General features: G+C 47.5%; 2 protein-coding genes across 8 annotated transcripts in view; both read left to right on the forward strand.

The window, feature by feature from the left end:
* Positions 1 to 1,445: 1,445 nt before the first annotated feature.
* On the forward strand, positions 1,446 to 18,978 carry LOC148395270 (macrophage mannose receptor 1-like). 2 transcript variants are annotated; one of them, XM_088380144.1, is made up of 50 exons: positions 1,446 to 1,617; positions 4,176 to 4,384; positions 4,458 to 4,567; positions 4,835 to 4,956; positions 5,022 to 5,078; positions 5,158 to 5,313; positions 5,404 to 5,486; positions 5,772 to 5,892; positions 5,959 to 6,009; positions 6,080 to 6,247; positions 6,369 to 6,485; positions 6,549 to 6,665; positions 7,520 to 7,731; positions 7,805 to 7,914; positions 8,121 to 8,236; positions 8,302 to 8,358; positions 8,438 to 8,593; positions 8,669 to 8,757; positions 9,172 to 9,295; positions 9,374 to 9,424; positions 9,508 to 9,675; positions 9,810 to 9,926; positions 10,001 to 10,120; positions 10,659 to 10,867; positions 10,941 to 11,050; positions 11,229 to 11,350; positions 11,419 to 11,475; positions 11,555 to 11,710; positions 11,801 to 11,892; positions 12,018 to 12,138; positions 12,212 to 12,250; positions 12,330 to 12,497; positions 13,501 to 13,620; positions 13,705 to 13,827; positions 13,887 to 13,916; positions 13,996 to 14,139; positions 14,229 to 14,378; positions 14,627 to 14,746; positions 14,816 to 14,976; positions 15,054 to 15,177; positions 15,251 to 15,305; positions 15,381 to 15,447; positions 15,632 to 15,765; positions 15,836 to 15,879; positions 15,952 to 16,125; positions 16,202 to 16,347; positions 16,419 to 16,577; positions 16,819 to 16,904; positions 16,974 to 17,151; positions 17,664 to 18,978. In XM_088380144.1, exons 1-50 carry the CDS (start codon positions 1,551 to 1,553, stop codon positions 17,817 to 17,819), a joined length of 5,943 nt encoding a protein of 1,980 aa, XP_088236270.1. In that variant the 5' UTR covers positions 1,446 to 1,550; the 3' UTR covers positions 17,820 to 18,978. The 2 variants fall into 2 exon arrangements, with proteins under 2 accessions (XP_088236270.1, XP_088236269.1); XM_088380143.1 differs by having other exon boundaries at positions 5,772 to 6,009.
* Positions 18,979 to 20,580: 1,602 nt separating this feature from the next.
* The window catches only part of arap1 (ArfGAP with RhoGAP domain, ankyrin repeat and PH domain 1), a 29,425-nt gene continuing 28,165 nt past the window's right edge, over positions 20,581 to 21,840 (forward strand). For 5 of the 6 annotated variants that reach the window (XM_088380148.1, XM_088380145.1, XM_088380151.1 and 2 more), the window contains exon 1: positions 20,728 to 20,890. The gene's annotated coding sequence lies outside the window, so the exon portion shown is untranslated. Of the gene's footprint in view, positions 20,697 to 20,727; positions 20,891 to 21,840 lie in introns of those variants that run through there. The other variant, XM_088380146.1, reaches the window with a different exon arrangement.

The raw sequence follows: 21,840 nt of genomic DNA on the forward strand, positions 1-21,840 counted from the left end.
CTGTGGTGGTGAGATGGCACTTTCATGTCACGGAGAAACTTGCTTGTCAGGGTAAAAAATGCTTTCAATGCCTGTTTTCCACATCACCCTACCCTTTTCGCAACGCCTGCATGTATGCGCCACTTCATAAAGTATGAATGAGGTGCGTACAGCTCTACTGAAGTGCTCTCTTTGTCTTCCTGCAGCTGTCTAGGTCCTCTGTTTAAATGAGACCCCAACATTGTGTGTGTGTGCGCGCGCGTGTATGTGCTTGTGTTACAAGTACAAGGATGTGGCTCAATGGCATCATCATGTTGTTCCATTTACCTCCACAGGAGGAAACAGGGCAATCAGAATCCCTCTGTGCGTGTGTGTTAGCGTGTGTGTGTTTGTGTGTCTGTATGTGTCATACTGCCACCCCTGCAGTATTTCAGCCCACCAGGGATGATGGATGGGTGATGACTAATCAATCTCTACCCTATCTACTCTATCTCATTTCCTCACATCTTTCTGCCATATTCTTTGCTTTCTACTTCCCTCCAATCTTGTGTCTTTGGTTCTCTGCTCTTGATCTAATTTTTACCGTCCATTAATTCCCACCCTTTTTTGAATAGATAGTCTCTAGTCCCCACTAAAGTGTCCCTCATGTACCTTTCATTTCATTCAAAGAAGTACTGCAGTAATTTCCAAAGGTGATTTCTCTCTAGATTGTATTTTTATCATACACAAGTATTACACTATAAAGGACGTCCCCCGAGCGAGCATCCACCTTTCACGCGTTAAATTAAACAAGTAAATGAATCATGAGTTTCGTTTGTATTGCTTATTTTATAAATTGGTCTGTGAGTGAGCCATCCTACATTTCTGCAGAACAGAGTGGCTGAGGGTAGCTGAAGATTCAGATCCACTTTCAAGCAACTAAACTCTATCGTGGAGATCCAGTCATGTAGAAACACCAAGACCGTCCACGGGTGCATTACCTTTGCTATCAAGCTAAGGGCAAAAGATAAGCAGAGCTGCATTGACATGTTTGATAGACAGATGAGCCTTCTGCGACGTGGCATATATCCCTGGTCGCTAGGTTATATTGTCAAACCGGTGGAGTGTATTCAATTTGTGTGCATGTGCCAAATAGACACAGTGTCGTGTACGATGCAACATGGCGTTACTTTGGCTCTGATCCAAACCCAACTCGGAGGTTTGTTAGCAGCCGTAAGTGACAAAACTTGTGCACCCCGCCACCTCCCTTTTTTTCCAACTTGTGACACCCCCCCCCCCCCCCCCCCCCACACTTCCCTTTTTTTCCCCCCCATTCCTTTTTTTCCCCCCCATTATTTATTTGCGTTCTTCTTTATTGCGAGTGAAAGGCGTCTACGATGTCACGTCCACTCTCGCCTGGTCAAAGGCGTGCAAACGTGTTAGGAGCTTTTGTGACGTCACGTGCTGGCCGACGTCCTAGTGGTATCAAAACACCCAAGCCTTTTGTGACTGGTATAGTCCGTCCATCATTTGCTTTGGAGTCGAATTGTTGACTGCAAACTATTTGCGTGGAATCTCCTCTCCCGTGAGCGATGACAAACCCACTGGCCGCGCGCCTTGTGCGTATTCTTGCGTTGAGCGCCGCGTGGACTTCGTCAAGTGAGTAATTTGCGATCTCGGAGTTGGATTGGTACGGATGAGGATTAGGGCCGGTGAAGGAAAAAAAGGGTGGTGACAGGATTCTGACTTTAAAGTGAGAATTCTTTGACATTAAAAAGTATGCCTCTCATCAGTGATGAATGCAAAGGATCTAAAGCAGGGGTTTCAAACTCATTTTTTCCGCGGGCCGCATTGTATTCATAGCTTCTTTCAGAGGGCCATTATGACTGTCACCCCAAATAAATGTATGAGCAACTCATATACGCTAAAAGCTACGAAACAAACGGACAAATAGCTCGTTTTCAAATCAGGCTAGTAAAACCTGGTCAAATATTTAAAAAAAAAAAAAGAAAGATATTGAAAGTAAAGACAATTTGCAATTCTAGTAATGACACAAATTCGATGCACAATTTGTCTTTGCGGGCCACATAAAATGATGTGGCGGGCCTTGAGTTTGACACCTGTGATCTAAAGTTAGAACCTTTAGATCCTTTGCGTTCAGGAATGATGAATAAACTATAATAGAATAAAAATTAAGTGACCAATGACTAACTTAAAGGTCTTCTGGTTGATTTTGAACTTATTTCTTGTTTAACGAGCAAACGACGTCACCGGCCAATCCATTATGACAAAGTAAAAACTACGTCACCACTTTGGCTTCGATCTAACTCGCAGGTTTGGGCCCGGATCGAAGCCCAAAATGATGACATCTTTATTTCGAACATATTTAAAACAGAAAGTGAAAAATAAAGCAAATGACATTTTAAAGTGCCAAATTTAAGTCCATGAAAAAAATAAAATAAAGTAGATTGCTCGAAAAAGAGTAGGAGGAAGCAGAGCTCGACCCGCTCTACTGCCTGAGCCACGGCCACAATACCGCATCGGGGATCGGCAACCCGCGGCTCCGGAGCCACATGCGGCTCTAGCATCTAGCGGCTCCCTGGAGCTTTTGCAAAAGTCAATGTAAATGGAAAAAACATGTTTTAGTTGTTGGTTATTTTAAATGTTTTTTAAATGGTAATCATGACACATTGTCATGCTGTAAAAATGGATGTAGTTGTAAATATATTAAAAATACCAAATTTCAGAATGGCGCAAAAAGGCGGAGGCGAGTTGTAAACAAACAGGTACGTGAGTGTCGGGCCATGGATTCAAAAGGCAAAAAGAGTAGAACTGCTGATGAGAACAGAGGCTTTAAGAAAGAATGGACTGAATTATTTGCTTTCATTGCCAATGCTGAAGTATTTGCCTGCGTGTTTGATATGCAATGAGGCGTTGTCAAATAACAAGAGGAGGAATTTGGAGTGACAATTTCAGCTAAAGCATGCTAAATTTGCCGCCGATCACCCAGTTGGAACTGTGAGGAAAGGGGCAATTACAGTGACGGTGGAGAGATTTGAGGACCGAAAAACCAGTTTCAAGAAGTGGATTGCATCTCCAAACTACTGCTGCAAGTTTTGTTGCAGCCCAGGAGATACTAAAGCGCGGAAAACCGATAGCGAGCACGTGAAGGATTCATTCATTAAAATATCAAGAGTGCCTATTTTCGGACAGTAAGGGAAAGGGTCATTAAAATGGCAAACAATATCACCGATCGGCAAATCAAGGACATTAATTCAGCTCCAGCTTTCTCAATTGCCTGTGAAGAGTCGTGTGACGTGACAGATATCGAACAGACAGCTCTCCAATGCAGGTACGTGAACTCTATCGTACATCAATAGTTCCCTGGTGCCTAATTATCTCCAGGATGCGCTGCAGGGAAAACAGACATGGAATCAGGAATGTTCATTTTGTATTTGTAGTATACTTAATTATTTTAATGGTAGACATACAGCTTATTTATTGACAGTCTATGTTGCCTTCTAAAAGGCTTTTAGATTTTTGCGATTCCGGATAGTTATGTTATTGTTATTTTTGGGGGGGGGTATGGCTCTTTGAACATTTTGGGTTGCCGACCCCTGAGGTAAAGGAATAAAAAAAGTGACTTGCAAGAAAACCAAGTTTGGTTACTCCACAAGGGGATCTTTTCAAGAACAACTTGATAGCACGTTCTCCCATTTTATTGCTGTCGCTAACAAAGGAGCCACATCAGGTTCTCAGCGAGCAGTACAGAAATCCTCCACACGAGGGCGTATTTGCTAATGTCTTTTGTGGGCTAAGTGTACAATTTAGTGCCATTGTGTGAGTGGTGAGCTCATAGTCGCAAGCTGCCTGCCACATTGTCGATGCAAGCAAAACTCCACCCCAAACGACTTAATCTCAAGCTTCTTTTCTCTATTTTACCGTTATCCTTTTGAGAGCTGATCCATTCTCATTTTCGTCCAATAGTCACTGACAGTGAGGTGTGTTAAGTGTGTTGTTTGCTTTTGAATGTCATTTAGGACTTTAATACAAATCTGAAAAAATAACACAGGATGTCATCGTAAGTGCAAATGGAGAAACATGCACTGGAATGAATGCTGCATTGAAGCATTTGGTGAAACAAATCCCGATACAAATGCCATGACAAGACAGTTATGCCAGTACGTCCGTCATACAAGTCTCAAATGTGTCCTCAGCTGATCCGGGCTTAGCGTGTGAGAAAGACTGGCTCCCTTTCGGCTCCTGTTGCTACAAGAAGATGGAGACCCCCAACGGTTGGCTGGGGGCTCGGCACGACTGCGTCTGGGAGGGCGGCGATCTGGTCTCCATCGCCTCGTCGGACGAGGAAGCCTTTGTGAAGAAGGAAATGGGCAAGAACCCCTTCTGGATCGGACTCTCCAATCTGGTGAGACGGACGCGCAAGCAATCGATTCTCTACTGGTACGCACGCGACTGACAAGCGGGATCGGTCTCTGCAGAATTGCAACGAGGCTTGGTGTCAGTATGACAAGGAGCAAAAGGAGCTGACTTGGTCCGATGTCCGCGTGACGGCGAGCTACTCCAACTGGGACAACCGTCAGGTTGGAAGGTAAGAAGGTCACGTGTTGAATGTTAGGCAAGGATTTGGGGCCCCTTTCCAAAATGGATGGCCGTGTGACGGTGACCTACTCCAACTGGACTGAAGGTCTAAACGGAAAGTAAGGAGGTTACGTTTTTGTGCCCTTTTACTGTCAAAATCTCGCTTTTCCAAAATGGAAAAGAGCACCGTGATGAGGGGGAAATGAAAGCTTTTGTCAATTTTTCATCAGAAAGCAAGAAAAATTACTGAGATGCTTTTCACAACTTTTCCCGACAGCTCCGACGTCGAGTCCTGCGCGTTCGTCAACCAAGGCGAGAACACCGACCATTGGCTAGGGAAGTGGCGACACGGCTCGTGCGGATCCTCGTTGCCATACATGTGCGAGCGCTCGCCGGACGGTAAGCCCGCATGAATTGTCATATTATGTCAAAAGGGACATTTCAATTGTGTGGTCTTTCTGCAGACTGCCCGGAGGGCCGACAGTGTTCCTTGAAAGACTTTGGTTACGATCGAGTGGAGAGTGAGTGGCTGCCACGCTTGTTTTTACTCCTGAACCATCCTGCAGTGCTTTTCTAATCCAAGTTTGTTTGTGGCTTCAGCTTCCTCCTGCGACCCCGGCGAATTCCTGTTCAACGTTTCTTGCTATCATTTCACTCGGAATACTTACTATTGGAATGAAGCTGAGAACTTCTGCAAGACACGCAAAAGTCATCTGCCCAGTGTCCACTCAGAGGACGAAATCGAATTCTTGAGAAGTGAGCGCCAAGACAAACCGACGATTTCATGATCATCCCGCATTGCTCACCAGCATCTTTGTAACTTGCGCTTGTTCTGCTTTTCTCAAGGTCACTTAAGAAACAATCACTGTTCTTGGGTGGGACTCAGGGACAAGGCAAAAAATTTTAAGTTCACTGACGGAACATCTACCGTAAGTGAAATGTTGAGTTACCTAAAACGTTGTCATTTGTCCAGAATGACATAAAAGTGAGATACAAAGTGTCATTTAAGCAGGAAATGAACATTTTCTTGAACAAAAACAAAAAAAGTCAAACTTTATCCGGAATGGCCGCAATGTTCAGAGAAGAGCTGCAAAGAAATGTTTTCCAGAAAATCAGCTGGAACAAGTTCGATGGCAATTAGAATTGGAATTGAAAGAGCAAAAAAAAAAAAAGGAAAAGCTTTCATGCACTCCAAACCTCTGTCGTGTGTGCAGGCCGACACCCCAGGATTGCAATTACTAGGCGATACATACTGCATTGGTGTTTATTTCTTTGATGCACATCTTTATTCATACGGCTGCACCGATAACCATTTTCGAACCATCTGCCAAAAAGGTCTGAAAGTCACGACGGCTCTCTTTGCCCTTTCACGCGCGCGCTCATACTTGATCCCACTTGCAGCCAAGGTTCGAGAGGCTGTTACCGCTCATTCGTCGTCAATATTCAGGCCAGGTGGGAGTCACATCCGTGGTCGCGCTCTTATCGCCAGTTGGCCCTCAAGTGACACGGCTCTCGCTTGCAGGCTGGAGCAAAAAGTGCGGCCGGTGGATGGACAACCCATCCAACGACTTCTGCTACCTGATGAGCCGCAACCATGCCGCGACCTGGCAGAAGGCGCGAGACAAATGCGTCGACCACGGAGGCGACCTGCTCAGCATTGCCGACGACACTGAACAGAACTTCATACGAGGTAAGGACACGACGGAGGCTCGAACAGTTCATGCTGCATGAACTCCAGAATGAACAACGCCGCTACACACGCACCTGTACAATGTTCGAACTCTTGATCGTTGTTTAACTTTGATCCAAAGGTCTGTACGCCCGTCCTCTGAGCAGTCCCACGCTGTGGTTGGGCGCCAATGCCAATATCACTGAAGGCAGCAAGTGGACTGATGGATCCCCGTTGACTTACAAAAACCTGACAGCAGGTCGGTCTATAATCCGTCAAATGTTTGTTGGTTTAGCGCTTAGCATCTGTCGTCTCCTTCCAGATAATGCCTTTGACGCCGCTGGCGGACGCTGCCTTTACTTTGTCACCCACAATGGTGGCTGGAAATTTCACCATTGCCAACAAAACAGCAGCTACATCTGCAAGAGAAGAGGAAGAGGTAACGTGATGCTTGGCCGATTCGCACTGATGTTGTCAAACGCTAAGATTTGAGAAGGCTTCTGAAGTCCTCTCGATGAAATGTACCAGCGTGCTTCTCTTTGTGAGCGTGTCAATTGTCAAGTCACGGAGCTAACGCAATCGGCAAAACTGGAATGAAGACTGCAGCTGGTCTGAATTTCTTGTTTTCCACGACAATCTGTAGCAAAAAAAACCCGATAAATTGTATTCGCCGGTCAGCGTGTCTTTGTGTTTTTTACATTGAGTCGCTACCCTAAACGGTCACAAACCAAACCACTCATTGTTAAAAGTCTGATCCCAGACAGACGATATATAATTTCTTTCCCCGAGATGGTCACAAACAAGACTGCTTGATGGTTAAATTTGGATGGGACCCAGCAGACCCGATTCTATTTTCTACCCACGTCCAGAGGCCCAAACAGATAAGTGCTATTTTAAAAAAAAAAAAAAGGAGGTGGCTCTGTGGCGCACTGGTTAGCACGTCTGCCTCACAGTTAGGAGGGTGCCAGTTCAATTCCACATCCGATTTCTCCCCGAGCCCGCTTGGGTTTCCTCTGGGCACTTTGGTTTCCTCCCATTTTCCAAAAACATGCTTGACGGGCCGATTGAGTAGTCCAAATTGCCCGTAGTGCGAGTGCAGATGGTTGTCTCTGTGATTGGCTGGCAACCGGTTCAGGGTGTCCCCCGCCTACTGCCCGATGACCGCTGGGACAGGCTCCAGCACACCCGCGACCCCCGTGGGGACAAAGCGGTACAGAAAATGGATGGATGGATGGATGGATGGATATTATTATATAATAAAAATATTCTACAATTCCCCAAATGTTTCCTCAGTCGATCAGAAGTCATGTGATATGGCCGACGGCTGGCTCCCTTTCGGCTTCAGTTGCTACAAGAAGATGGCGACCCCCAACGGTTGGCTGGGGGCTCGGCAAGACTGCGTCTGGGAGGGCGGCGACCTGGTCTCCATCGCCTCGTCGGACGAGGAAGCCTTCGTAAAGGAGAAAATGGGCATCGACCCCTTCTGGATCGGACTCTCCAATCTGGTGAGACGGAAGCGCAAGCAGTTGATTCTCTACTGGTACGCACGCGATTGACAAGCGGGATTGGTCTCTGCAGAATTGCGACGAGGCTTGGTGTCGGTATGACAAGGAGCAAAAGATGATGACTTGGTCCAATGTCCGCGTGATGGCGACCTACTCCAACTGGGACTCGCGTCAGGTTGGAAGGTAAAAAAGTCACGTCTTGATGTCCTTTCACTGTCTGGCGAGGTTTTGGGGCCCCTTTCCAAATTGGGAAAGAGCACCGTGATGAGGGGGAAAAAAAGGCCTTTAGTCAATTTTTCATCAGATAGCAAGAAAAAATACAGATGCTTTTCACGACTTCTGATAGCAAGAAAAAATACTCAGATGCTTTTCACGACTTCTCCCGACAGCTCCGACGTAGAGTCCTGCGCATACGTCAACCAAGGCGCGTGGACTGAGCCAGGAAAGTGGCGACACGGCTCGTGCAGATCCTCGTTGGCGTTCATGTGCGAGCGCTCCTTGCTCGGTAAGCCTGCTCAGGAGTTGTCATGTCGATAGGGACGTATCTATTGTGGTGTGGTCTTTCTGCAGAATGCCCGGAGGGCCGGCCGTGTTCCTTGAAAGACTTTGGTTACCTTCGAGTGGAGAGTGAGTGGCTGCCACGCTTGTTTTTACTCTTGCACCATTCCGCCGTGCTTTTCTAATCCAAGCTTGTTTGTGGCTTCAGCTTCCTCCTGCGACCCTGGCGAATTCCTGTTTGACGATTCTTGCTATCGTTTTGAGGAGACGAAGAAGGTGCTGAGGGCCGCCGAGAGGTTTTGCAAAGGACACAAAGGTCACCTGGCCAGCGTCCTCTCAACGGAGGAAGGCAATTTCTTGGCAGGTCAGTAACTGCCAAGAAACATCCGACAAGCGGTTGCTCTTTTTGTGCTGAAGCGCTTGATCTGCTTTCCTCAAGCTCACATGCGAGATGCAGGAAGATCTCAGCCTTTTGTGGGACTGAAGAAGAAGAAAAACAACGTTGAGTGGATTGACGGAAAATCTTCAGTAAGCAAAAAATTCACTGCGCTCTAAAAAAGTTGGCATTTGCCTCTACCCGAAGGCAAAAGATTGGAATTGAATAGATAAATGCTTTATATGTATGTAAGCTGGAACGTTTGAGGAGCAAACTTGCCATTTCTCCTTTCGAATGATATTAAAATGAACAAGAAAACTTGAATGAGATTTAAAAAAAAAAAAGGAATCCGTCTTGTAGGATAAAGTGCAGAATTTGACGGCAATCCGGAGAATTAAACAGGATGACATGACGAAACTGGTTCGGGTTTGCGGTTTTCACCGAAACGCTCAAAGTTGTGATTTCACCAAAAGAAAGTTGAAATGCTACAACACGGGATGGAAAAACTCATTCAACCAAGCGCAACACAAAACGGGCTCAAGTGGCGTCCGCCGTATCGTCCGCAGGACTACGTCACAAAGTTGGTGGGAAAAAAGTCTACGGGACTCAAAGAGTGCTTTGCTCTGTCAGCTTCTGGACAATTTGATGAGTGGTCCTGCGCTGAAAAGCTGCCATCTATCTGCAAAAAAGGTCCGCAAGTCACCACAGCTCACTTTGCCCTTTAACCTGGCATTGCTCTCATATATGATCCCCCTTGCGTTCTTGCAGCCAAGGTCCAAGGGGCTCTACCTGTTTTGCCGTCATCAACATGGGGACCAGGTGGGCGCCCCACCCTGCAGCCGACACGTGGTCGGTTGGTCGGTCGCCACTTTGCCCTCAAGTGACACGGCTCTCGCTTGCAGGCTGGAGCAAAAAGTGCGGCTGGTGGATGGACAACCCGTCCGACGACTTCTGCTACCTGATCAACCACAACCGTGCCAAGACCTGGCAGGAGGCGCGAGATGACTGCGTCGGCCTCGGAGGCGACCTGCTCAGCATCACCCACTCTCATGAGCAGGCCTTCATACAAGGTAAACTGCCCGGAGGACACGATAGCGGCTCGCACAGTTTATGCCCCGTGGACTCCAGAAGGAACAATGCTGCTGCTACACACGCACCTGTACGATGTTCAAACTCTTGGTCGTTGTTTAACTTTGATCCAAAGGTCTGTACGCCCGTCCTCTGAGCAGTCCCACGCTGTGGTTGGGCGCCAACGCCAATATCACTCACGGCATCGAGTGGATTGACGGATCCATGTCCACTTACAAAAACCTGAACACAGGTCGGCCTATAACTTGGGGAAAGTTTGTCGGCGACAAAACGGACGAGTGCTTAGCATTTGTCGTCTCCTTCCAGGCATCGCCGGAGAAAGCCCCGGTGGAAACTGCCTTTCCTTGCTCACTGCCGACGGCCGCTGGGCAAGAGCCGACTGTGAGGAGAAGCGCAGCAGCTACATCTGCAAGAGAAGAGGAAGAGGCATGATTTGACCTTGGTCTTATGCTTAGAGTTGCGTCATCGGATACAAAGTATTATTAAGGAAGGCCTTTTCCAAAGTCCTTTGATTCTCGGTGCCGCAGTTGACACGATTGGTAAACAACTCACTGGAGTTTAGTTTCCACAACATAAAGTTAAAGTCAAGTCCCAATGATCATCGTCACACACACATCTGGGTGTGGTTGTCCTCTGCATTTGACCCATCCCCATGTGATTTTGATCCATCCCCTGGGGGAGAGGGGAGCAGTGAGCAGCAGCGGTGCCGCGCTCGGGAATCATTTGGTGATCTAACCCCCCAAGTCCAACCCTTAACGCTGAGTGCCAAGCAGGGAGGCAATGGGTCCCATTTTTATAGTCTTTGGTATGACCCGGCCGGGGTTCGAACCCACAACCTTCCAGTCTCAGGGCGGACTCTCTACTACTAGGCCACTGAGCTGGTGACAAGACAGTCATGCCATTACGTGCGGATAATTCTATATTTCTGCCATTCTAAATAACGGCATAATAATGGTGTCCTCAGCTATTCCTAAATCAGCCTGTGAGAAGGGGTGGAGTCTTCACCAGTCCAGTTGCTACAAGAAGATGGAGACCCCCAACGGTTGGCTGGGGGCTCGGCACAACTGCTTCTGGGAGGGCGGCGACTTGGTCTCCATCACCTCGTCGGACGAGGAAGCCTTTGTGAAGAAGGAAATGGGCAAGAACCCCTTCTGGATCGGACTCTCCAATCTGGTGAGACGGACGCGCAAGCAGTCGATTCTCTACTGGTACGCACGCGACTGACAAGCGGGATCGGTCTCCGCAGAATTGCGACGAGGCTTGGTGTTGGTATGACAAGGAGCAAACGGAGCTGACTTGGTCAGATGTCCGCGTGACGGCGGGCTACTCCAACTGGGACTCGCGTCAGGTTAGAAGGTAAGAAGGTCGTGTCTTGAATGTTAGGCAAGGTTTTGGGCCCGCTTTCCAAAATGAGAAAGAGCACACGTGACGAGGGGGGGAGAAAAAAAAAGGCTTTTGTTGAAAGAGAGCAAGAAAAGAACCTCCCTCCCGTTCATCCTGTTTGTAAGATGCTTTTCACGACTTCTCCCGACAGCTCCGACGTAGAGTCCTGCGTGTACGTCAACCAAGGCTCGTGGACCGAGAGTCAGCCAGGAAAGTGGCGACAAGCCTCGTGCGGATCCTCCTTGGCCTTCATGTGCGAGCGCCCGCTGGACGGTAAGCCTGCTCAGGAGTTGTCACGGTGATGTCAAAAAGGACATTTTAATCGTGTGGTCTTTCTGCAGACTGCCCGAAGGGCCGGCAGTGTTCCTTGAAAGACTTTGGTTACGATCGAGTGGAGAGTGAGTGGCTGTCATTCTTGTTTTTACTCCTGCATCGTCCCGCCGTGCTTTTCCAATCCAAGTTTGTTCGTGGCTTCAGCTTCCTCCTGCGACCCCGGCGACTTCCTGTTCGACGATTCCTGCTATCGTTTTGAGAGGATACGTAAGAATTGGGACTCGGCTGAGAAATTTTGCACAGAACAGAAAGGTCACTTGGCCAGCGTCCACTCAGAGGATGAAATCAAATTCTTGGCTGGTGAGTGCCCAGACAAACTGACAATTCCATGATCATCCCGCAATGCTTCTCAGCGTCTTTGCAACTAGCGCTTGTTCTGCTTTCTTCAAGCTCACGTGCGAGATGATAAAGGATATTGGCTTTTCATGGGACTCAAGAACAACAAAGACAAGAAATTTTCCTGGAGCGACGCAACGTCTGTAGTAAGCAAAACGTCTACAGCTGTCTAAAATGTTTGTAGAATGTGATATGAGAAAGCCAAAGTTGAGTTGGTCACAATGTTGCAACACCAAACGCACTCAAGTGGTATCCATCCTGTCATCCGCAGGACTACGTCACGCTGAGGGGAGAACCATCTACAGGACGCGGTGACTGCTTTGCTCTGTCAGCTTCTGGACAATTTCATCAGTGGCCCTGCACTGAAGAGCAGCCATCTGTCTGCAAAAAAGGTCCAAAAGTCACCACAGCTCCCTTTGACCTCTCACTGCTCTCTCATGTTTGATCCCCCTTGCGTTCTTGCAGCCAAAATCCGAGAGGCTCGCCATGATGAGCCGCAAGCAGGTGGGCATACCATCCTGCGGCCGACACGTGATTGGTCGTTGGCCAGTTGGCCCTCAAGTGACACGAGTCTTGCTTGCAGGCTGGAGCGAAAAATGCGGCTCGTGGGTGGAGAACCCCTACAGCGACTTCTGTTACCTGATCAACCGCAACAATGCCAAGACCTGGCAGGAGGCGCGAGACGACTGCGTCCGCCTCGGAGGCGACCTGCTCAGCATCACCGACAACACGGAGCAGACTGTCATAGAAGGTAGGCTTATGGGCTCGATTGGGACTGTTGGTTGAGAATCTTGTGATATTTGTAGAGGCTGGCGTATATGCTAAAGTAAAGTGACATTTTGAAAGAACTTGTTTGCCAGTTGTCTTTCATTGCTCAAGACAAAAAACGCTGTTTGTGACGTCACCTGCAGTTGGTTACCAGACGGCAAGTGGTTGTCTGTCTTGACATTTTTCGCATCTGACTAGAAAAGGACAGCTATAGGGATTGACAAATCCTTGCAAAAGGCCGTCATACAAAAAACTCGACAGTATACAAAAGAAACTCGTCATTATCGAGAAGGATTTGCCGAAAAACTTTGTTTCTTTGAAGATTCTGTTCCTTCAATCTATGGAAACAACAGACACAGTAAAGCGCTAAGCTTAAGATGACACAAAAATAATAAACCGTATTTAACTTTGGTATCGCGTGTCTAGGATGCCGTCATTGTCGTAGCATTAGCATCGGTCTTTCTGCTGATTTGTCACTTCTTGTGGATGTATTTTGAGTAGTCATATCAGCTAGTTGCATGTTTTATTCTTAGGGAACGCAAGAATGTGTTGAATGCGTTTGTAAGTTTCTCGCTAATGCTAGTATTAGCTTACTGCTTATCTTAACCACGTTCATAAATATTGGGAGGGGATTTATTCTGTTACGTGTTATGTATGGTTGGAAGGACAAGTCTTCTGCTGTTGACATCTTTAATTCGAGCTAAAGGTTTGCGGCGCAAGGAAATGTCCGGCCTGGCGGCGGCGTGGTTTGAGATATCTCATTTGCATTTAAAGAGGCCGCACCAAAACGGCTTGCTCTGAGACGCTACTCGGAACAGGGGTAAAAATGAGCTGGTGACGCTATGACGACGAGGAATTCAGACAAAAGATATGCTGTTCCACTTTATAGTGACCACAATGAGTAAAACGTCAATGGATTTATAACCGTGATACGTATAAGCTTAAAGGCATTTACTGATGTCATCTTATTCATGTTTGATCCAAAGTTCTGTCCACCGGACTTCGAAACGTTACTTCTCTGTGGTTGGCCACCAACACCACGATCACGCAAGAGGGCCGCAAGTGGACTGACGGGTCTCCCTTTCGTTACACCCACTGGACCACAGGTCGGCCCAAACGCCATCCAATATTTGTTGCCGACAGTCTGGGGCAATGGAGAGGAGCGCATAGTATCTGCTGTCTCCTTACAGATGGCCCTAGTAAACCCTCTGGTGAAAGCTGCCTTTCCTTTCATACTAAACGTGAACTGGGAAATTGGAAATTTGACAACTGCCAGAAGAAGAGGAACTACATATGCAAGAAAAAAGCTCGAGGTAAGATGTGACTCATGGCCAATTCATGTTGATGCCCATCTTTGGCTTTTGCCTCGCAGGACATAAACCGGAACCTCCACGCCATGACGGTAAGTCAGTCTCCCCGAATCCTGAAGGTTGACGTCAAAAGACGCGAGACGGAAAAAAGACACCACGGTGCGCTCGCAGGTTTTCGGAAGATCCTTGTGTGCAACCAGCAGAAGCACGTCGACCTCTTTTGTCAGAGTGAGAGTCAAAGCGTCATCCGCATCCAGTCGGCCTTCTACGGACGGAGGAGCGGCAGCCTTTGTCCAACTCAGAACGCAACCAAGGGTAAGACAGGACATAAGCGACGTCGTCCGTGGTCCGACGATACGACCGTTGCAGCCAAATAAGCTTCCACTCGGCCTTGTGACTTGCAGAGACTTGCGTGGTGCGAGGAGCCCTCCCTCACTACAGGCAGAAATGTGACAACCGTCAATATTGTCTTGCTGACCCTTTTGAGGGCGTCCGGGAGACCTGCCCTGCAGTCTCCAAGTACCTGCACTTGGTCTACAGCTGCGAACGGAAAGGTGGGCTTCACGTCTCTGTTGTCTAATGCGGTATCTCCCGACCAGAGTTGGGGTATGATGGCACATTGAATGGTCTGTCTGCTACGGACGTTGATGCGATGACTGAAAGGTTCAGGGGACCACTCGCCATACAAGCTTGGCGACCATTGGCCTAGTGAATCGACGGCGCCTAACAATGCCTGAAACTATACAATACAAGGATTCCGTTATCAGAGATCGGTTGCAACATGATTCTGGGTTGTCCTCAGTGTGTCTTGACAATTTGGTCGAGGCGGACTCAGCGTTTGAAGCCTCCTCCTCGATGAGCGACGCCAGCCCCGAGAAAGCTCAATTGAGCAAGAATTCCTGCTGGAGACCGTCACAAGATCGTACGTAGACAACCGAAAGCTACTTCGGCGCTGGCAATTTGGTGTCCTGAGCGAACTTGTGTCCTGCAGCCTCCACCAGCTGGATCCAGGTGAACCTGGGTCACGTGAGAAAGGTGACCGGGATCATCACCCAGGGCTGTCCTCACACTGACCAAAGGTCCTGGGTCATCGACTTTGAGATGAAGACGAGTGTTGACGGCAAAAGCTGGACTGATCACCCGGACGAAAAGGTGAGCGGCCAGCCAGTCGACCTGACGCCGACCGGGCTGCCCAAACCTGCCATTACAAACGAGAGTGCTATTGCTAGTTTACCGGAGGGGGGGAGCACCGGTTTGGCTCTGCGTTTTCCGCTCAGCACGTCCGCATCCAGCCGCTGGAGGACAGCGTTGACTTCGGCCTCAGCTTTGACCTCTTGGGATGCGCACGTGACGGTAAGCGAGTCTCTCCCTCCGCTGCCGGGAAAAACATACAACCCGTCTTTTGATATCACCTTTTGTCTGACAGATACGATGACCTGTGACAACACGTTCAACAGCCTCCACTTGACCAAGGCAATGACGTGAGTCGCACTTGCCCCGGTGTTTCCACGACGGTGGGCGCCTGTCGTCAATTTGCTTGTCCTTGCCTTCTGCAGCTTCCACTGCCCGCCCAAGTGCGCCAACTCCAAACACAATGTCACCGGAACCTTGGTCTACAATAAGGTACGTACGTGATTGCTGACCCTTGGACTGGAGAGGCACTGGCTCTTGGCAGAACCTACATTTCAATTGGGATTTTCAAATGAGTTCCATTTGAAAGATGATTTCATTTCCACACACCAATCAGAAAGTCAAATCCTCCCTATCGTGACCCGCCAGTTGAGTACTTGACTTGATGTGAGTGCAGGACTCAAGCGTCTGCAAGGCCGCTATTCACGCCGGCGTCATTCGTGACGACATCGGAGGAGACTGTATTGTGATGAAAGCCGTGGCAAAGAAGGGCTTTGCTGGCTCCGGCCAGAACGGGATCACCTCCCTCAAGTGAGTGGCCAACGTTTATGGCAAAGCACCAATAAGAGGCCCAGCTCATTGTCACATGTGCGACCTGCAGGAATGCCGACTCGACGGATCAGGCCTTCACATTTGCGGACGGAGGTGAGTTCACGGAGCATTTTTTCATGTCAAGTGCTCAACTACTGCTAACCCCGCACGGGATCTCACCTGCAGAGCCGAGATGCTTGGGAGAGTCCTGGGAGGAGTTTGCGGGCTTCTGCTACAAAGCTTTTGAGGACAAGAAGGAGTGGGCCGCTGCTCAAGCTGACTGTAAGAAATCGGGTGCCAATCTGGTGTCCATCCTTTCCGAGGTGGAGCAGACGTGGGTGAAAAATGCTTCCGCCCTCGGTGCGTACAGCGTCTTCGTAGAACGGCTATCCCCTGAACGCTGGGTGAGAGATCTTCTCGCCTTTGTCCTCTGCAGACACCAGCGACATGTGGACCGGACTGAATGACCAGAGTGTCCTCGGCATGTTTGAGTGGTCGGACCGCCACGAGGTGACCTTCACCGACTGGGCCCCGGAAGAGCCCAAACACCTGAAAAAGGACTGTGTGGCGATGTCGCAAAAGGTGCATGGCCAATTGACCGTTTGCGAGAGCATCTGCGCGATCCGCTGAAACCCATCATGCTCATCCTTCAGGCTGGAAAATGGAAGCAGATGAGCTGCAAGATACCCAACAGCTTCATGTGCAAGATGCCCAAAGCGCATTATGCAATCACCTCAGAGAAGGCAGAGGAAAGCCATTCTGGTGACAGCGTACTCTTGCACAGATGCAAGCTCGCCAAGTCAGCGAATGCAGTGAGTTGATTTTACTCTCTCTCTCTCTCTCTCTCTCTCTCTCTCTCTCTCTCTCTCTCTCTCTCTCTCTCTCTCTCTCTCTCTCTCTCTCTCTCTCTCTGCATCCCACGTTTCTGGACAGGTTCAAAAGACAGTTGTAATGATTTCCACACAATCTCATTTCAGTGTCAGATCTTAGCATTCGCATTCGATTTCTACTCAAGATGTTTTGGCCCGTTATGTTTTGATTACATGTTTGCAGCTTGGATCAATTGTCAAACTGAAGGGAGGTCTCCGTGTGACCAACGCCATCACCATCACAGGACGAGCAAATAAACTGGCAGATTGGTACGAGGACCCCACAAGCCCCCCGCACCCACTCCCACACGAACACACAGTTGTACATCTGCGTTGCAGGTTTAAAGTCGGCCTGTTTGTGCCTGACGACAACGACAACGACGACAAGGCGGTCGCGCTGCTCCTCAAGTTGAACTTTGTAACCAAGAAGATTTGGCTGAACTCCAGAGTGAACACAACTTGGAACGAAAGAGAGGAGCATCCCACACAAAGCTCTGGACCCGGACAAGAAGTCAAGGTGACGTGAATCGCACCGTATTTCTGAACACACCCGCCTTACAGTTTCGTGGTTTCCAAACCTCCGTGCGGAATTTTCCTTACCTTTGATTGGTGCCGGAAAGTTTATTGTATCCAATTGTCGCTCCGTTCTTTGTTTGTATGTGCAAGGCGTATTCATACAACTGTGGCTGTCAAAACCTATTCCGTCTTGTAGAACCTCCCTAAACATACTTCAATCTTAAACAACACTTGAGTGTTTCCTATGGGAAGCGGCCATTTACTGGTTGAAGAGCACCTAGCCGCTAGCGAGTAAAGGTTGGAGTGATTTACTTTCCCGAACTACAAAAAGTATGGAATGGAAATGTCACATTCAAAAGGAAGTGCAGGAACCATCCGACCACCCGTGATGCTGCTCAGAAATGTCCGCAAGAGCATGAATTGTCTTCGGAAGACTTGTTCGCAAGTCCCGAAAATGGCAACGTGAACGTCACATGACTGGATTTTTTTTCATGGTGTCCTGTTGTCGCTCAGGTTGTCATCAAGTGCGCCGACGATCACTTCCAGATCACAATCAACGGCGTCGACAAGGTGGCGTACAAATACCGAGAGGCCGATCTACAAAGCATCACGCAGATGAACGTGTGGGGTTTCGTGTCCATCAAGGAGATCAAGCAAAGCTCCGCTTAGACCAGCCTGCGCTAAAATGTGAGGACTGGCACAGCCTTTTCCACGAGCCTTAGATGGTTTGTGGAATAATTGTACAAAAGTAACCACTTTATAGTTTAATATTTAAGTCTAATTGGCTATGAGAATAAGCCAAACTTGCATGCTTTTATTTTCTCTTTTTGATTGCCTTTGTGCATCCTTGGCTTCGTGTTTATTGCATTGAAATGCGCAGTATTTGTAGTTAAGATAGTTTTCCTGGCCCGATCAAGAGATCATTTTGACTGATTGGATGATGAGTAGTGATAAGAGAATGTAGTGTCTTGAGAAACTGCGTGTGAAGGCACAGAAGCTGGATGAAAACTTGGGAATGGGGGAATGCTAGCGATTGATGTGAAAAGGCGAGAAATAATGACAAGCGAGAAAAACGGTAAGCGAGAAAAAAATGGTGTGCGAGAACGGTCAAAAAACAAAGCAGGAAAATACTAAGCGAAAATAAATGTAAGTGAGAAAAACGGTAAGTGAACGGTAAGCGAGGGGAAAATGGTAGGCGAGAAAAAACGCTAAGCGAGGAAAAACGGTAAGCGAAAATTTGAAAAAACGGTACGCGAGAAAAACGTAAGCAAGGTTGAACATTTTTGCTAAGTGGGAAGTTTTGGAATAGGTAGGAATAAGATGAGCAGTTGAATTCTGTCCTAAAAAGAGAAGAATTGATTTGTGCAAAATTTAGCACGCATTTTAAACGTGACATTTGAAAGTCCATGAACGTGCAGACTGACGTGAATGTCAAACTGGAACGATATCAACGTGAAATGCCGAATGTGCCATTCGGAATGAGGGGGGAAAATTTGGCTGGAAATTTGTGAATTTTGCAAAAGCGTTTTTGGAATGAAAAAAATGGAAGCACCCATGACATGAATATTTGAAATATGTTGAAATTGGAATGGGGTGGATCGGATGAATTATCTGGTAGTACGTCAAAAAAATGAGAGGAATAAAACAAAGAAGCGGAATAATACAGTTAATGGTGTATGTGTGAAGGCAGATTTGTTATTGGCAGTGATGCTTGGAGAACGAGTTGAGAGTCCTGTAATTTATTTTTCTTGTATTGATGACAAAAGCCAGTGTAGTGATTTTCTCTTGTCAACATATTCAATAAAAAATGTGCATGCGAAAAAGACAATTAAGTGCCTCGATGTGCCGTGTCCTTTGGTGTTATTTTAAAAAGGAGGTATTTTTCCACTCTAGTGCCATCTACTGGCTCAGGTTGGACACTGAAAATCAAATCAATGTTGATTTGCCAAGTTTGAGCATGCCAAACAAGCAATTTGATTCCGGGGTAGCTAACCACATTCAGGACAACATGTGCAAAAATTGACAATTATTCTCAAACATCTGAAACCTCCCAGGAGGGCAAGGATAAACTCAAAACTCCTACTAGGGGAAATGAGAAACCTGAGACCACAGATGGGAGGGAGGATCACCTCTTCCAGAATGACCAGGCTGCAATGGATGCAGAGAGGACACATGGTACAAAAAGATGAAGCGTCGAGAGCAGGATGTTATTGCACAGCAATGTCTCAGAGAGGTGTGAGTTCATCAAAGCAACAGCCTGGAGGAAGAAGCTGTCTCTTCGGTCTGCTGCTTTTGGGGTACAGCGCTCTGTAACGCCATCCGGAGGGGAGTACTTCCAACAGACTGCAACCTGAGTGTGAAGGGTCTGTAGAGATGTCACTTGCACCTTTCCTGGTCCTGCCGGATAGATGGGAGGTTGGTCCCGATGATCTTTTCTGCAGTCCTGATTGTCCGTTGCAGTCTGTGCTTGTCTTCTTTGGTGGTTGATCCAAACCAGACAGTGATGGAGGTGCAGAGGATGGACTGGATGATGGTCTTCAGCAGCTCCTGTGGCAGGTTGAACTTCCTGAGCTGTCTCAGAAAGTACAGCCTCTGCTGGGCCTTCTTCCAGACAGATTCTATGTGGCTGGTCCATTTCAGGTCTCGAAAGATTGTGGATCCCAGGTACTTGAAGGTGTCTGTGGAGAGAATGGTATTACCGTGAGGAGTGAAAGTGGTGAAGGGTCTCGCCTGAAGTCCACTGTCATCTCCACGGTCTTGAGCGGCCTCAGGTCCAGGTGGTTTTGGCTGCACCAGTGGAGCAGCCGCTGCACCTCTTGTCTGTACGCAGTCTCGTCACCGTCCTGGATCAGTCCGATAAGAGTGGCGTCGTCCGCATACTTCAGGAGCTTCACAGTAGCGTCGCCTGAGGAACAATCGTGAGTGCAGAGAGAGAAGAGCAGTGGGGGGAGGACGCACCCCTGGGGGGCGCCAGTATTGGTGGTCCGGGTGTCGGATGTGATTGCCCCCAGCCTCACACGCTGTCGCCCCCTCTTGGCCAGGGAGCTGGTGATCCACTGACAGACGTCTATTAGACGTCAAAATGCTCGCAGGGTATTGTCGCCCTCCTGTGGTTGAATTACACCCTGCACGTTTTAAAGAAACAGTTTCTGGTGAAGTTATTCCTATTTAACGAGCAGTCATTCAATAAATAAAAATGCTAAATTACAGAATAGGTTCCGAGGCAACGCAATGCAATGCAATTCACGAATATGGATTCGGAAAGCAACATGACACTTGCGGTATTCTTCTTTTCCAAATGTTTTGTTGTTCTTGTTTTCTTATTTTGTAACGGAGACGTATGTATCTTTAACGGGGGGGGGGGGGATAAGGGAAACTTCATGATGGCTTGACGCTTTTGACTGGTTTGTGGTCTGGGGGTTCTCACTGGTCACGTGATCACCTTTTGACCATCTGAGCTGCACTATACCACCTCTAGTGCGCAAAGCAAATCGGCGGAAATCTCCTTCTCGGGGCGTCCAAAAATAAAAGACATTCGCGTAGCCGGTACGTTAAAATTTTTTGTTTTGCCATACTTAAACGGAACTTTATTTCGACCCTAATTCTACTCATGATTAGTGTGTGGTTGTGAAGTATTTCTTGCTGTTGTTTCATCCGTGAGAAAATGTTAACCACTATTTGGCGTCGCTGGTGTTGAGGATGCTGGTGCAAGTTACTTCACTCGGCCGGTGACTCGAACGGTAAAGCCATTGAATTGCAACTTTTTCTTTCTCCAAACTAACTTTTGCCACAGCAGTAATAGACTGACACTCGTGATAAGCGATAAAGTGTGATTCTGCATGTAGTGATCGCCAGTGTTGGTGGCCGGAGTTGGATGATATAATTCTGGCGTTTGTAGGTTGATTGCAAGTACAAAATATTTATTGTCAGGGCGAGCAAGAGGACTTGTAACGAGCACGTTGATCCGCATTGGAATTCATTCTGCTTAAGCAGCTTGCAACATAATTGGGGGGGAAACACTCATTTTCGTAACAGATTTCTGCTTTTCCCCAGTCGCTGCATAATTTCAGCTATTGCATGTCAATGAAATGATGACGTATGATCACAAGTGGACTTTTTTTTTTTGAAAACGGTGTCACTGCAACAGTTTATGCAGTACATTTTTGAATTTATTGAAATGTATTCAAAAGCTTGTTCACTGTGTGTGTGTATATGTAAAGAGGTCAAAAGTTAACAAAGAAGAAAAAAAAGACAAACATACTTGGGGCTTTGGTAAAACGTTCATTTGGCGGTTTCTAAATTGAATGTATTGATTCTTATCTAGGGTTTGCTGCGTTCGCATAAATTAAGCAGTTAAGAGTCTGAATTGTAACAAACAAACAAACAAACAAACAAACAAACAAACAAACAAACAAACAAACAAACAAACAAACAAACATAAATCAGTAAGTCAGTAAGTAAATTAAACAGCACAACGCACGTTGCGCTTATTATCCCTTGAGATTAAAAAAGTGTTAATAATTCCAAAGTATTCACTTTTTTCCCCCTCTCTGTTCCATTGCCGTCACATCCACCACTCATTGGATTACTCAGGATTGAGTCAGACAATGAAACATTGAGAGGGGACATTTGTTGTTGCGGGAATCGAGGGGCAGGTCAAGCAGAATTTACATCTTTGCAGGTTAAATAA

Source organism: Syngnathus floridae, chromosome 7, assembly GCF_059516105.1.
Source record: "Syngnathus floridae isolate MCC-2025c chromosome 7, RoL_Sflo_1.0, whole genome shotgun sequence".
NCBI classification, from domain to species: Eukaryota; Metazoa; Chordata; class Actinopteri; order Syngnathiformes; family Syngnathidae; genus Syngnathus; species Syngnathus floridae.

Bases quoted from the DNA above. Each gene is read 5' to 3' on its own strand.
- LOC148395270 (XM_088380143.1), top strand. From the start codon at position 1,551: ATGACAAACCCACTGGCCGCGCGCCTTGTGCGTATTCTTGCGTTGAGC. The intron at 5,079-5,157 runs GTGAGTGGCTGC...TTGTGGCTTCAG, and splicing joins TGGTTACGATCGAGTGGAGA to CTTCCTCCTGCGACCCCGGC. The intron at 11,711-11,800 runs GTGAGTGCCCAG...GCTTTCTTCAAG, and splicing joins TGAAATCAAATTCTTGGCTG to CTCACGTGCGAGATGATAAA.